The following is a 16,278-nucleotide window of genomic DNA, read 5'->3' as shown; positions in this document are numbered from 1 at the left end:
TACATGAAGGAGTAGCGAAGTTTGGGAACCTTATCTCCTAAATGCAGATTTTTTTTTTTTAAATCAAATCTGTATCTCACTGTAAGTGCCTTAGTTCAGTCCCTCATCAATTTTTGCCACGATCATTGTACAATCTGTATTAAAGATTTAGTTACTGCAATTCATTTTGAAAGACGAACAGAACTCACTAGATCAGGAGGAGAGTGACAGAAACAGGTAGGCATGGGGCTTGCATTCTAAGCAGAGAGAAAAGCAATACACAGACGTGCGGGCCCCCAACCAACAACCTGTTTGAGAACAAACCCTGAGTGCCTGAAAGAGATGGAGGTGGACAAGTAGGAAGGACCAGGCTGTGCTGGGCCCTGGACTTCTGCATTGTCCACAGAAGGATTTTTAAAATTTTTTTTTTTTAACGTTTATTCATTTCTGAGAGACAGGGTGTGAACAGGGGAGGGACAGAGAGAGGGAGGGAGACACAGAATATGAAGCAGGCTCCAGGCTCTGAATTATCAGCACAGAGCCCAATGCAGGGCTTGAACCCACAAACTAGGAGATTCTGACCTGAGACGAAGTTGGACGCATAACTGATTAAGCCACCTACACGCCCCTGCAACAGAAGGATTTTTTAAGAGCAAGGTGGAAGGATCATGACTGTGTTTTAGAATACCACATACTCAGTGCAATGGCAGAGGGGAGCACAAAGTTAACAGGTAAGGACTATCCACAGGGAGCTGAGAACCTTGTTATGGAGTCAAAGTAAATACCTATAAGATGGTAAAATTTAAATTATGGAGAGAAGTGTAAGACGATCATAGCTGTCAAGAACGAATGTGTCAGAGATAAGTTGAGAAAGACCTAAGTAAGGAATGGGCCACAAGGTGGTACTGAAGGATGTGCAGGATATAAATAGGCAGAGAAGAGAAGATAACATTCCAGGTGGGATAAACTGTTTAAACTATTCTGAATCAAATCCCAGCTGAGCATCACAATAATTAGGCACTCATCCGGTTTTGGGCAACTCTACAGGGACAGAGAAATAGAAGGCAGCCAGCATTACAATAGTATTCCTGGAACTTGATAAACATAAAGCTGGCCAAAAATATTATGGAAAATAATGAAGAGCTACTGAAAAGAAAATCCTGAAAGACAAATAAGCACTCTAGATGACCTTATATTTTAAAAGCCCTGCAAAAGCTCCTTCGTAGCTTAAGCCACGGGGCCACTTTAAAAGCAAAGATGGAATCTCTTCATTCAGGGGCAAAAGTTCAGACTCTTAGCTCTGATGAAGACACTGGGAAGTGTCACTAGCGTGCAGCTTTACTGCTCTCTTAGACCAGAGGCCTCTAAAAAAGCAGGGTCTGCACAGACAATAGCCCTGGCCTCAGACCTGTTAATACATACAAGTCAGACTCCTTTAGAAGCAAACTGGTTCTCTGCAGCTCAGGGTGAGGTGGGTGACCACTCACCTACTGCACTATCACCTTTCTCTCTCTTTTGGTATTTTTCTCCCTCAACTTGTTCTGGTCAACTGCCCTTGCTCCTTCAGTCCTTCCCAACTCAATAATATTACAAAGGAAACAGATACACACAACTAAAGCTAATAATTATAACTCTTGCATGGAGTCTTAGGCCTATTAACAGCATTAATTCACTTGACCCTTACAGCAACCCTCTGAGGTACGTGTGTCCTTATCCTCATTATGTAGATGAGAAACTGAGGCATAGAGGGTAAATAGTGGGACCAATCATACAGCCAGGATTGGCAGAGTTGGAATTTAAACTCAGACCATCTGGTTCCAGAACTGAAATACCTAGTTAAATGCAATTCTGCTTCTCACACTGAAATGCTACTTTATTCTTCTAACATTCCTAGCTCTTACTAAAGATTGTAAAGTAGAATGTAAACATAATATTGCTATTAATTATGGTGGACTCTGAACCAGGCCAATAAGAAATCTCACCGTTGCTAGCAACTAAAACACAGTTTTGGCCAATGGTTGGCCGGCCAGTTCACATGCGGGCCTCAAATCCAGAAAGATGCTTCAAAACCAAGGGTTTTCCTTTACTTTGACAATTCATACTTTTTTCAAAAGACTTAGCCCCATATCATTACAAGTCAGGAGATTTGGATTTGAGTTCTAGAGCCTGTCACTTATTAGCTGAGTAATCTATTTATGGAAAAAAATCCTATAACCTAATGGATTTTAGGTTTTTAAAAAATACATGAAATACAGAGATATTAAGAATATTTACTCTATCAAATCATAGGAAGAATATGGGTCAAGTGATATATACGTAAAAGTGCTTTGCAAAATGATAAAATACAAAAGTCATTCTATTTTATCATGTTAATCAACTCTTAATTAGGATAGGTTTCAGAAACAGGGAAAAATATCTATGACCCTCTCCATCCAAATTAATTTTTAAAAAAAAAATTTTTTTTTTCAACGTTTATTTATTTTTGGGACAGAGAGAGACAGAGCATGAACGGGGGAGGGGCAGAGAGAGAGGGAGACACAGAATCGGAAACTGGCTCCAGGCTCTGAGCCATCAGCCCAGAGCCTGACGTGGGGCTCGAACTCACGGACTGCGAGATCGTGACCTGGCTGAAGTCAGACGCTTAACCGACTGCGCCACCCAGGCGCCCCAAATTAATTTTAATGCCAAAGCAGATGAGGTACTTGGGATAAATACCAAGAGAAGATGATTCAGAGAACTATGAGAAGTTTATGGAAAAGCAGTTCTGTTTCTGGGAATAAGCACTGCACAAACAGTTATTGATGTATCTCAGGGCAACTTAAGACATACGCAAATGGAATAGCTGGTGCAAAATAACTACAGTAAGGAAAATTTATAAATAAATCTAAGCCTTGTAATTCCCAACCCTGAGACTTCTTAGATAACCTAAGAGATCACATGAAAAGCTTAGTTATGGATGTCATGGGCAGTTGGGAGTGGGCCCTAAGCACACTATGTGCACCTGTGCTTAGAGTGGGCAGCAAAAAACAGAGGGGTTCCAAGAGATCAACTATACAAAGTATTTCTACATAACTAAAAGTGCGTGTATTTGTGGTGTGTGTGTGCATGTGTGTGCGTGTGTGTGTGCATGCACGTGCACACTTTATATATCCCTTCTCTATAAAGCTTTTTTTGGACAATGATCACATATTAATCACTTAATTCAGTTAATGGTTAACTGAAACAGATGTATTCCTGAAATTATTTTTTGGCAAACATTTTCCTATTTTCTAGTTTCCCTAGCTCCTAAGAGCATCTCAGAATCACTCTCATTTCATATTTTCCAGTTATCCCAATTACAACACAAGACAGGTAGATGGTAAAAGGGGGGAGAAACGTCCTGATCCCCAGCTTAACAGCAGCAGGTTCACAATCCACCATGAACACATATCTCCACCAAAAAATAAGGAACAATTCTTATATTTCTGGAAAAGATCCAAATAAATGTTCTTGAGACCATATGCTAAACTTATTTCACCATTTCCCTCAAATTTCTCTGTGGTGAATCATTCGAATGAACAACATTCCAGTAAGTTATTTTCTTGAATAGCCTGCTACTCTTGTAAGTACCAAGTGCCATGGTGTTTACTGGGCACCTATTCTGCATCAGGTGCTTTGCATACACCGCTTCATTTGATTGCCAAAACAGCCCTGAAAGGGAGCTATTACAATCTCCACTTTACAGATGAGGAAAGTTGAGAAACAGGTCCCAAGGACATTTAAACTCAACAGCAGAGCTGGGATTTGAATCCAGGGTGGCCTGATTCTAAAGCTCTCTCCCTCTCAATCCCCAAGAAATTTTAATAAATTATCTTCAATCCTCATATATCAAGCTGAACTTTAAAATTCTTAACTTCTAGGTTTTCTCAGGAGTCCTCAGAGAGCTACCATAAATATGAAACATAATGATTATGATTATATAGTATTATAGACAATATCGAAATGTATGTGCAGCCCCAAGCTTCAAATCTAATGACAAAGAATAATTCAGAAAATCAACACATAAGGTCCAATCTTTTGGGATGAAAAGTCTTACATTGATATTTTCTAACTGCAGTAGATGTACTGTATAATATGACTTCACATCTTCTGACAAGAACTTCACACTGAATCCTGTTTCTTTAAATAGCATCTCTCGGTCATCTTTTGTTGGCCAGTACTGTGCACATTTAACCTAAATTTAAGAATATGTATATATTAGTTCATAGACATGATGAAATCATAAAAAGCTGGGAAAGGAAGACAAACCACACACATTCATGCTGTATTTTTTTCAAGTACCCAAATCTATGAACAATTACACTATGTTTGATGCTTAATGTATTTTAAGAAGATTGACATTTTTATAAAAGCAGGTTTGCACAATGTTCCTGTAACTTACACTAAAAAAGCCATAAACAGGTAGGTATGTTCATAAAATAAAAATGAATCTGTCACTTCTAAAGCATGGTAACCTACAGTTTAACATCATATTGGTATTCACTTCACATTTCTAAAAGTATCAACCTCTTGTAAGAATCTTTTTTCAAACAGTATTGAAAAGGCTTTATTTTACAAGTATTTTCTAAAAATATCCATGAATCTGCTACTAAATACTACTTATTCTGAAAATAACATTGTATATTTATTTACTAAAATTAAGTCAGAGAAGCAAATCAGAAGATAAGCTCCCTCTACCTAGAGTTGTTACATTGTGGCAGAACTACTGATATGGAATTCCTATTTGTGACAATAAACGCATCTCCCCCAAAGCCAAATTATGAGGGCACCAGACTGAGGCAAGGTGAGATAAAGAGCGACTTCATCAGCAAGAATGCACCAGAAAAACAACGTTATAAAATAGGGCCACTTCTCCCTGTCCAAATCAGAAATGACTACAAATCACAAACAGTAAAAATACCTCCAAACAAATGAATACTATGAGCTGGTACTTCCAAAGGTGCTAAAAGACATTTTAAATATGATACAGGAAGTGAAAAGAGAGTAAATGAGAATGAGAACAACTCAGAAATGATGTGACAGGAGACATAAAAAAAAAAATTAGGAATCAAAGAACATATCAATTCTGAAATGAAGACTAAATTGAAAGGCAAAGAGGTGTGAATAAATGCTGCAGATATTGTCTCTGGAGAAAAAGATGAGGAAAGGAGGACATTTCTGAAATAAAAAAGAAATGAAGAAAGAGACATAGGATTTGAGAGAAAGTGACAAATATAAAAATAAGCAAAGAAAACCTAACATGCGTAATTGGAGGACCCAAAGAAGAACATCAAAGCAAGCGAACATCAAAGCAAGCAAACAGAAAATACTTACAAGTATAATCAATACATTTTTCTTTAAAAATCATATACTGAAAGACCACACTACACACTTGGAAAAATCTGAACCAGAATGACCAACCCAAAGACATATTTTGGTAAAATTAATGGAATTTGAAGAAAAAAAAATTACTTTGAGTAACCTAGATAAAAAAAAACAAAAACAAAAAAAACCATGTGACTTATAAAGGAAATAAAATACGATGTTCAATTTACTTTGGCAGTAATTTGCTATTCCAGGAGGAAATGGAGTAATAATGTATTTAAGTTGCTCAAAGAAAAGCAAATGTGAGCCAAGATTTTATATCCTGCCAAAGTGACTTTTAAGCATTAAGACAGCAGATAAACTGTCATTGACAGGTAAGAAATCAGGAACTCTAATGCCCATGAGTCCTTCCTTAGGATCCACTAGAGAATGAGCTATCGACAGGACAACTGGAGAGACATCAACAACACTGGCAATGAATATCAAATATATATTTACACGTAGAACTAAGAGCTTAAAAGGGATATGAAAGAGACTATAGTATGTTATATACTCTGAAAACGTAGGTAAAATACAACTTAAAAAACAGAAGAAGATGGAAAAAATTTTAAACTTTTTTAGTAATTACTTTGGTATTGGAGTTGATACCCTAATTATGAGTATTTTTGGTGTGTAATATGGAACAAAGGTAAAGAGTCATTATAAGATATTCTTTATCCGTAGTGTCTTTGAGGAGCAGAATTCATAGTATGGAAAAAGGAGATAACAGATACAAGGTAGAAAGGGTTAAGCCAACCCCTACAGTTCTAAATTTGAATCAGAAGTATCAGTATGAACCCTTGAAGTATGTTATCTAACACACAAACATATTTTTTTCTTAGCTCTCTTCACTGAAAAGCTCTAAAAACAATGACCAGTCCAACATCAAACATCCCTATTTTTACTGCCATCTTGAAATACCATTGCCCATTAAAAGGAAACCAAGGCTCCTTAGAGACATGGTTGACTCTATGAAGAAGAGGTTAACATAAGCTTCAACAAGTAGTCATTCCAGATATTAAGAAAATTATTAAAGACTCTTTGGTTTTGACTCTTAGGTTTCTGACTCAGAGCCCAACTTGAAGAGATTTCTGCCAACCAGTGGAGGGTTAATTAGAATACTAATAAGGATAATACTATTATTATCCTTATTATTATTAAGGATATTAAGGATATTAAGGATAATAATATTAGAATACTAATAAGGACAATAACTGCAATGGAGTGAAATGAATCAAGTATGTTTGAATCTATGAGTTCGTAATAATTGATCCCCTCCAGTGCCTGCCCCACACCAAAAAAAACCTACCTGGTCACCTGTTGAGGACACTAGGAAATGAACTCTATTTTGAAAACTGCTTTTCCTATATAAAAGTGGTCAACTAACAAGAATGGAAGTTTCTCTTTATAGAAGTATTCCAACAAAAATTCAAGAAGGAATGATAAAATTGAAATACCACTATTTCATAACCCCTAATTAATTAAGGAACTAAGTAAGCCCTGACCAGCAATGACCGCTAACACCATAAAAAGACATTATGGGACTCTTCACAAAGTAATACCACCCATGAAATAATCTTCCCCAAAATAATTAAATTTGAATATTATTAAGTATCTAGATCCAAGCACTATAAATATGATTTCTAATTTCCATGGGCAGTCTTCTTTTATTAATTAGTAATTATACTCCAAAAAGAGAGATGAGACTTATAAATCATCTAGTTTGCAATGCTGCTCAAACTGTTCAAACAATGTCATCATCACTTAATTTTTGAGTCACACTGAAAACCATGAAAAAGCCACCATAAAAAACTATGCTGACATTGCTGGACATTCTGGTATGTCAGTGCCATTTCAGATTAGAAAGAGAGTAGAATAATTTGTATCACCATTAAAAGCCACCAACTATGAATTTAGAAGAAAGTAAGAATCAGGCATCTGAAGAAGTAGAACAGTCTAAGATCTTAAGGCTGGAAGAGATCTTACAGACAATACTTTCCAATTTGCTTCTTTGACAGAAAAGGAACCTAAAGCTACAAAAGTTAAAGACTTAAATAATTATTAATACTTGTTTAGACTGCACCTAAAGTTTTAATAAATTTATACATTTCCATACTGATACATGTAAATTTACACGTCTCATGGCCTAAGAGCCAATTAAAATTTATCAAGATTAAAAAAAACCAACCCTGTGACTTTAATCTTTTATAAAATTTTCACGATTTTGATAATAGTAAATTATAAATTTTTAAAAATTTATTTATTTTGAGAAAGTGTGTGAGCAGGGGAGTGAGGGGCAGAGAGAGAGAGAGAAGGAGGGAGAGAGAGAGAGAGAGAGAGAGAGAGAATATTCCAAGCAGGCTGTGGGGCCTGAACCCACAAACTGTAAGATCATGACCTGGGCTGAAATTAAGAGTCAGACACTTAACTGAATGAGCTACCCAGGAGCCCCAATAAACTATAAAAATTCTAATAAAGCCTAGGGATTCCAAAGATCTATGTATCACTACTGGTCAATATTTATTTCATGACATGTACATCTTGGAGGGTAGTGGTGTGCAATCGTTACCTAAATGCTTACAGCAAGAAAGGAAAAGGTTATACTAGAGTTCTTCTGGTCAGAAACAGACTGACCTCTAGGCTTCAGCAATTCAAAGCCAAACTAATGAATGAATCAATATCCCAAAACAAATATGAAAACATTTATAAGCTAATGATAACAGGGAGTACGCCAAGTTGTAAATATTAAGTATTACTTACCGATTCCTTCTCCACAACTCGGTTTAGCATGACAACTGCCTTGGTCTTTTGCTGCCAAACCATGAGCCAGAAATGGCAACCTGTATTAGGAAGTGGACCCTGTAAGAACAGGCAAGAAAAAGTAGGTAAGAGAAAGGAGATGGAACAAGGCTCAAAGAAAATTCCTTCAAGTATGTTTCTGGTTTGAAACAGTTTATTGGATCATAGTAAGTAAATCATAACTTTAAATCTACTTGATTTAAAAAATAGGTCTGTACTAGTTGTTTATAAGTGATCAAAACTGACTTTCATTTACTTAGACAGAAAAGGAATTTTTTAGGCTATCAGATGACTTTCGGTGTTGAGGGCTGGAGAGCCAGGCTTTGGTGGGAACCAACGTCCAGGCAAGACTCTGCTCAAACCAGTCAGCTTGGTACAGTGCTCCTGACACTGGCACTCCTTATCACCTTGCTTTGCTGGCATCGCCATACTAAGGTGGCTGTAGCATTTACACATAACCTATAAATAAACCAAAGTCAAGATCACAGGCAGGAGTATCTGACTAGTCCAGTTCTAGCTGCAAAGGAAATTTCTGTCCCCTTCAGCTTTCATATTAGGAAAAGAGGCCCTGACTGTCATGATCATGGCAGTCTTACAAAAGAAGAAATCTATGCCATCACTAGCCAACCAACCACCCCGAGTTAACTGGCAAAAGATTTCCAGAAAAAGCAGAAATCTCAAAGTACCTGAACCACTACAAAGCTGCTAATCTACAAAAACCACAGCATGTACAACCTCAATAGCAGACTTAAAAGGGGCAATGGTTCATATTACAATATTGTCATGGGGGAAAAAAATCAAATCATATTATGCACTTCCAATTATCTTCATATTTTGCTTAATGGTAGCATAGGGCAGAAGAAAGGGCAAATAAGAGATGAAAAGGCCACGGCCAAATTGGAACTAATTTTAAAGGTGAAAGTGAATGAGGTTCTACTGCAGCTAATAAGGCAGCATGCGTCCCTTTCACAGGGCAGAGTGACAGGCAGCATCAGGGGCTGGAGGCCAGGTGTTCTGGAACATCAGCTTCCCATGTCAAACAAGACGATTCAAGTGGTTCAAGGCTGAAAGCATCTTTTAGGCAGTTGTATTCCCTAGTATATAGCAGATGCTCTGAAATATTATTTGAATTAATAAACTCTAAGCTTCTAAATTATAAAAAGGTTGGAAATCTCAGAATACTGAGAAACTACAACCAAATGTTTGAAGATACTGTTGTCCTCAATGTACATTATCTATTACTTGATCTACTTCTAAAACAAAGTGTAAAAATAAAAAAGAGCAATGAGAAAATCCCCAGTAAAATTAATGCCCTTTCTTTCATCTAAATAAATGGATCTATCAATTCACCAGAGAAGTCACTCCTTAGTGTATACACACACAAAAAAACAAAACACACTCCACTGGTGGCTCAAAAGGGAGGGGGGTGGGTTTATTGCTCAGTTTTCCCATCTACAAGCAATACTATCAATTTTTTTAAAGCCTTTTTTTTTTTAAAGTTTATTTATTTGAGAGACAGAGACAGCATCTGCAGGGCCTGAACTCACAAAACCATGAGATCATGACCTGAGCCAAAACCAAGAGTCAGACACTTAAGAAACTGAGCCACCCAGGTGCCCCAATACTATCAATTTTTTCCTGCAAAATGGAGATTTAAACCAAGGACTGATATATATATATATATATATATATATTTTTTTTTTTTAATTGCAAAAACTCAGAGGAAAAAGATGATAAAAATAATAAGCTACAAAGGACAATCAGAACAGCTGAGGTTTTATTAAACATATAGCATCTCTAGTTTTCTCTGTTCTTTAAAATATTCCCAGCCTTCAAAGAGCTTACTAAGTAAAAAGGCAAGAAGTCCTTGTCCCACTAACTGAAAAATATCAAGTGCCATAAGAGTAAGGGGTGAACCATCAGATCTTCAGGAGTAGGAAGGATGCTACAGCAGGGCCTTAAAAATGACAAGGGCACTGATACAGGGAGGCGTCATGGAAGGATGGGGAGTAAGGGTGCATTCCAAGCAGAAGGCAAGGCACATGCAAGTTCAGGGCAAATGTGGGAGAGACAAAGCAATCGATGAGGATGAAGTGGAAGTATGGAAGTGTGTACGAAACCAGAGTGAATACAGGAAACAGTCACCAAAGTTTTTAAGAAGTGGTATGATCAGATTTGTATGTTACAAAAATAATTCTGGTGGCATTGTTAAAGATGGATTAGGATGGGAGGGACTGGTGGCAAGGAAACAAGTTAAAAAGCTATTGCATTAGGATTCAGTACATGATGAGGACAGCTTTAGCCCAGGTGAGAAAAACAGGAAGGGAGATGGCTTGATTAAAAAAGAGAGGGGCACCTGGGTGGCTCAGTCAGCTGAGCATCCGACTTCGACTCAGATCACGATCTTGCTGTCTTTGAGTTTGAGCCCCACATCAGGCTCTGTGCTGACAGCTCAGAGCCTGGAGTCTGCTTCAGATTCTGTCTTCCTCTCTCTCTGCCCCTCCCCAACTCATGCTCTGTCTCTCTCTCTCTCAAAAATAAATAAACTTAAAAAAATATCCAGTAAAGACCTAGAAAATATAGGGTGGAAATTCAGAAAAGAATAAAAAACTGAAAACAGCCTTCTGATTCTGTCAGGACATGCAGAGCAGTCCAACAGGGACAGGATGCTTAAACACAATTAGGAGTGCGTTAATCAGGTATTTTCTTTATTGTTATGGACTTTATAATATTTTATATTTATATAAATGTTTATATTCTAATATTTTAATAAATATATTTATATTCTAATATTTTATAATTATTATCATTATTACTGCTACAAATAAAAAAGTAATAACAAATGCCACAACAAATAATCACTGGAGGGCTTACCATAGTACCAGGCACCATAAGAATTTTGCTCAACATCGTTCCATAGATAATATAGATATATTTATATATCAATAATATAGATATATATACAAGCTTGGAGAGTTAGGTAGCTTGTCCAAGGTCACAGAGCAATTTTATTATGCTAGTAGAGCTGAATGATTAAGAGCATGACCATAGTGTCAATGGGGCTTCAAATTCTGGCTTCAGCTCACTTCCCGTATGACCTTGGTAAAGTTGTTTAATGTTCCTGGTCTCTTTAGATGATTCCTCATGCATAAAATCAGGGTGATGACAGTATTTACCAGAGAGAGTTAGCCTGAGCCTTAATTCATACAAAACATAAAGTACAGAACAATGTTACAAAATTCCTAGCTCTTATTAATCTTATCTCCCACTACAATGTAAAGTTCATAATGGCATTTTTACTTAATGTCTATTTTATTTAATGCCTACCACACAGTAGGTACTCAATAAATCTTTGTTAGATGGATGAATACCCAGTGAAGCAGTGGGACCAGGATTTGGGCATAGATACTATGAATCCAGAGTCTACATTCTCTTAAGATACGAAGGTTGAACATATGGTTCCAGAGAGTCTGAAGCCTTGAGTGTAAACTGAAAAGGGGAAAAAACTCCTAAATCAGAATCCTGAGAAACACCTACAGAATTTGGACTACAGTAAGAAGAACCAATAAATGAGACTGGGAAAATGGGAGAAAGGGAGAAAGAGAAAGACAGGGTTGTGATAAGGGATCTAGAGTAATTATTCTTTTCTATTTTTGAACATTATAGCTTTTTCAAATAGAAAATAAACTGAAATTCTAAAAATGAGTTTATCAAAAATGTCATGAATGCGGGGTGTGCCTGGGTGGCTCAGTCGGTTGGGCATCCAACTTTGGCTCCGGTCATGATCTTGCGGTTTGTGAGTTCAAGCCCCACGTTGGGCTCTGTGCTGACAGCTCAGAGCCTGGAGCCTGCTTCAGATTCTGTGTCTCCCCCTCTCTCTGCCCCTCCCCTGCTCACGCTCTGTGTCTCTCTGTCAATAATAAATGTTAAAAAAAATTAATTAAAAATGTCACGAATGCTCATAAAAAATGCCAAATATTACAAAAGGGCAGGAAATGACAAATTAAACTCTATGTATTCCTAATTCTTAGAAATAACCAATATTAATGGTATATGTATAATTTATTTAGCCAGTCCCTCACAAATTATTTCTGTCCTATTCTTTCGGGTCCGGTACTATTAAAATTAAGTTTCAATAAACACCCTCACATGTATCTTTATGTCTATACATATGTAACCACTGAGTATTATAAACTTTTAAATCTCTGCTGTTCTGACTGGTGAAAAGTGGTTATTAAATGTATATTCCCTCATGACTAGAAAAATTGAGTATCTTTTCATATGTATATTGTCTACCTTTATATTTTTCTTTGAACTATGAATTTATGTTCTTTGCCAGTTTTTTTTTTTTTTTTAACTTAGATTGTTTCTCTTTTCCTTTTTTGACATACAGGAGCATTTTACTTTAAGTAAAATTATTTTCATTTCCTGCCAACTAGAAATAGTCTAATCTTTTTACTATATGAAACTGTTTTCTCTGTTTTGTTTTTAATGTTTATTTACTTTTAGGAGGGGTAAGCAGAGAAGTGACAGAGAGAAAAGACGAGAGAATCCCAAGCAGGCTCTGCACTGTCAGCACAGAGCCCAATGCAGGGCTTGCTCTCATAAACCATGAGATCATGACCTAAGCCAAAATCAAGAGTCAGACACTTAACTGAATGAGCCACCGAGCCACCCATTTTCTCTTTCAATAATAGGTTATTCTGATCTACATTTTTAAAAACCTCAAATATTATGAACATACAGCTTATATTTAAAATTTAAAAATCAGTAACTGGGGGATATAGCAGTACTGTTCATTAAGTCTCTGTCATTTGATAAAGGGAAGCTGGTGTGGATAAACCAAAATAATTTTTATTATCTAAGAATGGAAGAGTAGTAGTGCTAGAATATGGGTGTGGCCAATGTGCCAAGAAGCAATCAGGCAGAATGCCAAAGGGAACTGTTACGGTCTCTGGCTTCCTAGCCAGTATTCTGGGCACCTGGTCTTACCACCCTCACTCCAAACAAAGGGCAGATACCCATCAAAGGCATGTTCAAACTCTCTGAAACTGTATGTCAGAGAAGTGGGTCAAGAAGGGCTTTCAAAGGGCCTCTGGTTATGATACAAGTTATGTGAAGAGAACTTAACAAAGCATTAACAAATGCTTTGTATCAATATAAAGCAAGGAAGATAATTTGCCTGAAAAGAATTGGCCTAAACCATTTCATTAAAACATTTTCCTTCTTGGAATGTGCAACATTAAAAATTACTTTCATGTTCACATACAAACCTGCAAAACATTAAAATGTCTACACTCTACTATGTAACAACAGAAAAAACAAACAGCATCTCATTTCCAAAAGAAGTAAAGACATACTTTTAGCTATGTTTCAAAGCATACCAACCACAATAACTGCATTGCCAGGCATCTGCTCGACACCACATCACTTGCCTGTGTTAAGATGTAACTCCTTTTCGCCTCTTCTATGTCAACTAAACTGGCATTAATATAATCATTTTCAGCATTTTGCAGTTTAACACGACTGTGATCATCTGAAATAGAGAATGACAAACCATGATTGTCATTTCAAACTTCTCATTTTTATTGATATTAATGTTCTAGGTATTAATAAAATGATAGAAGAAACAAAGCAAAGAAAAATAACAGCACCACAAAAGAGTTGAATCAAGTCCTAAATTATTCCTTTTTTTGGAAGTATAAAAATGAAATCTTTTTGTTTGTTACTGTGGTATTGGAAATGCTTTTGTTTGTACTTGATTAGCTACTGTAACTAGAAAAACTGACCAAAGAGTAAAACATGGTGAAAGGAATAAAGCACCTACCTTCCTAAAAGTAAAAGGATCATTTAGAGTCTTGGGGTCTAAGAATTGATAGGTCTACCTACAAAAAAAACAAAAATAAAAGAACAACAAAAATACCAAAAAAACCACAACTGGCCTCAAATAGAGGAGACTTGATTTCCATGGTAACTACATTTGTTTCATTCCTCAATAGATCTGCATTCAACTATATTTAAATAATTTTTAGTATTTAATTATATTTAAATTAAGTGCTAAAAATATTTAAATACAGAGAGAATATTCTAATTTTTCTTCAGTAGGCCCCATGCCCAACATGGGGCTCAAACTCATGACCCTGAGATTGAGACACATGCTGTACTGACTGAGCCAGTCAGGTGCTCCAGAATATTCTAATTCTTTACAAGACAACTAAAGACGCCTCATTACTTAGACTGTGTTATAGCACAATAGATAAACATATCTAGTTTAGACATATTTCTAGCTTTTAAAAGTAAAAATTTCACCATCTACAACAATATGGATGACCTAGAGGGTATTACACTAATTGAAATAAGTCAGGCAAAAAAAAAAAAAAAAAAAAAAGGGAAGACTGTATGACGTCACTTATACATGGAATCTAAAAAATTAACAAATTAAAAAAAATAGAAACAGACTCATAAATACAGAGAACAGGGTCACACAGGTGGCTCAGTTGGTTGATCATCTGACTCTTGATTTCAGCTCAGGTCATGGGATCAAGCCCTGTGTCGGGCTCCACCCTGCGTATGGAGCCTGCTTAAGATTTTCTCCTTCCCTCTCCCCCTTCTCTCCCTCCCTCTCTAAAAAAAAAAAAAAAAAAAAAAAAAAAAAAATTAAAAAAATTAAAAATTCAAAAATTCAAAATAATAAAATAAATAAAATGAATAAATATTGAGAACAAACTGGTGGTTGTCAGAGAAAGGAGGGTGGGAAGATGAGTGAAACAGATGACGGGGATTAAGAGTTACAAACTTCCAGTTATAAAGTAAATGTCACAGGGATGAAAGGTACAGCATAGGGAATACAGCCAGCCAATAATACTGTAAAAACTTTCTCTGGTGACAAATGGTAATTACACTGATTGTGGTGAGCATTTTATAATGCATATAAAATTTATATATAAACATATAAATGCTGAATCACTATATTGTACACCTGAAGCTAGTATAATATCGTATGTCCACTATACTTCAATTAAAAAAAGAAAAAGCAGGCCTCAAAATTAAGAAAATGTATTTACAACATATACAACCAAAGAAGGATTAAGATATGAAGAGTACTTACAAATCAATAAGAAAATGACAGAGACCCCATTTTAAAAGATGAACAAGGACAATACACAAGAGACTAATAAATAGGAAAAAAAAATTTAATCTCACTATTAATCAAAATATAAAAATTAAATTGAAGAGATAATTTCTTTTTTAATTAAAAATTTTTGTAAAGTTTATTTTTCCAAAACCTTTTTGAAGTGCTGTCCAGGCCATGGCTAGCCCCTTAGTTAGCACTAGATGAGACTATAAGAGAACTTTCAGATGTCTGGTTTATAGGCATAAACTCTTACAAATCCAAGGTTTCCGTTTCTGTGAATGAAACCAATGGATATACCCAGAGATAAGCACAGTCTAACAGTAACACACACACACAAAAGGGGAAATAACAAATTTCCAAAATGCCTAATAACAGGTAAATTACAGTATATATGAAAGATGCACTACTTTAATGGAGCCCTTAAAAATCATGCTTTGGTGGGGGGGGAGTAAAAATCTCACAGATTTAGAAATTATGCTGATTTAAAAATGTGGACTACAAAACTTTACCTTGTATCATTTCTTTAATGTTTATTTATTTTTGAGAGGAGGCAGAATGGGGCAGAGAGAGAGGGAGACAAAGATCCTAAGCGGGCTCTGTGCTGACAGCAGAGAGCCCAAAGCGGGGCTTGAAATCACCAACAGTGAGATCATGACCTGAGCCAATGAAGTCGGACGCTTAACATTAAACGTTGTACGCTTCATGGACAGAGCCACCCAGGCACCCCAACCTTGTAGCATTTTGATGGAAACGGAGGAGAAGGTTTCTCAGGGACAGAAGGCATGTACATACAACAGAATTAACACTGGCTTAGTATCCTAAACATACAACTGTTAGAAGAATATAACTGAATTATAAACTGAACAGATGTTTGATGTTTAACTCTGGAGAATACATTCAATTTAAGCTGCTCCCCTGAAGGAAATCTATACTAAATGTCCTTTTTCTCCCCACTTTTAAACTAAAAAAACTGTTCACATGAT

General features: G+C 36.2%; 1 protein-coding gene across 5 annotated transcripts in view; it reads right to left on the bottom strand.

Annotated features, from left to right (window-relative positions):
• PTPN2 (protein tyrosine phosphatase non-receptor type 2) overlaps positions 1–16,278 on the bottom strand; it is an 84,673-nt gene that overhangs the window by 24,928 nt on the left and 43,467 nt on the right. For 4 of the 5 annotated variants that reach the window (XM_027068413.2, XM_027068412.2, XM_027068414.2 and 1 more), the window contains exons 3-5: positions 13,596–13,696; positions 8,122–8,220; positions 4,055–4,192 (exon numbers count right to left, since the gene is read on the bottom strand). In XM_027068413.2, the coding sequence (XP_026924214.1) occupies positions 4,055–4,192; positions 8,122–8,220; positions 13,596–13,696 (338 nt within the window). The remainder of the gene's footprint in view (positions 1–4,054; positions 4,193–8,121; positions 8,221–13,595; positions 13,697–16,278) is intronic. The other variant, XM_053206748.1, reaches the window with a different exon arrangement.

Source organism: Acinonyx jubatus, chromosome D3 (assembly GCF_027475565.1).
Source record: "Acinonyx jubatus isolate Ajub_Pintada_27869175 chromosome D3, VMU_Ajub_asm_v1.0, whole genome shotgun sequence".
NCBI classification, from domain to species: domain Eukaryota; kingdom Metazoa; phylum Chordata; class Mammalia; order Carnivora; family Felidae; genus Acinonyx; species Acinonyx jubatus.
The sequence above is the reverse complement of the archived record's forward strand: the minus strand, read 5'-3'. Positions and strand labels throughout refer to the sequence as shown.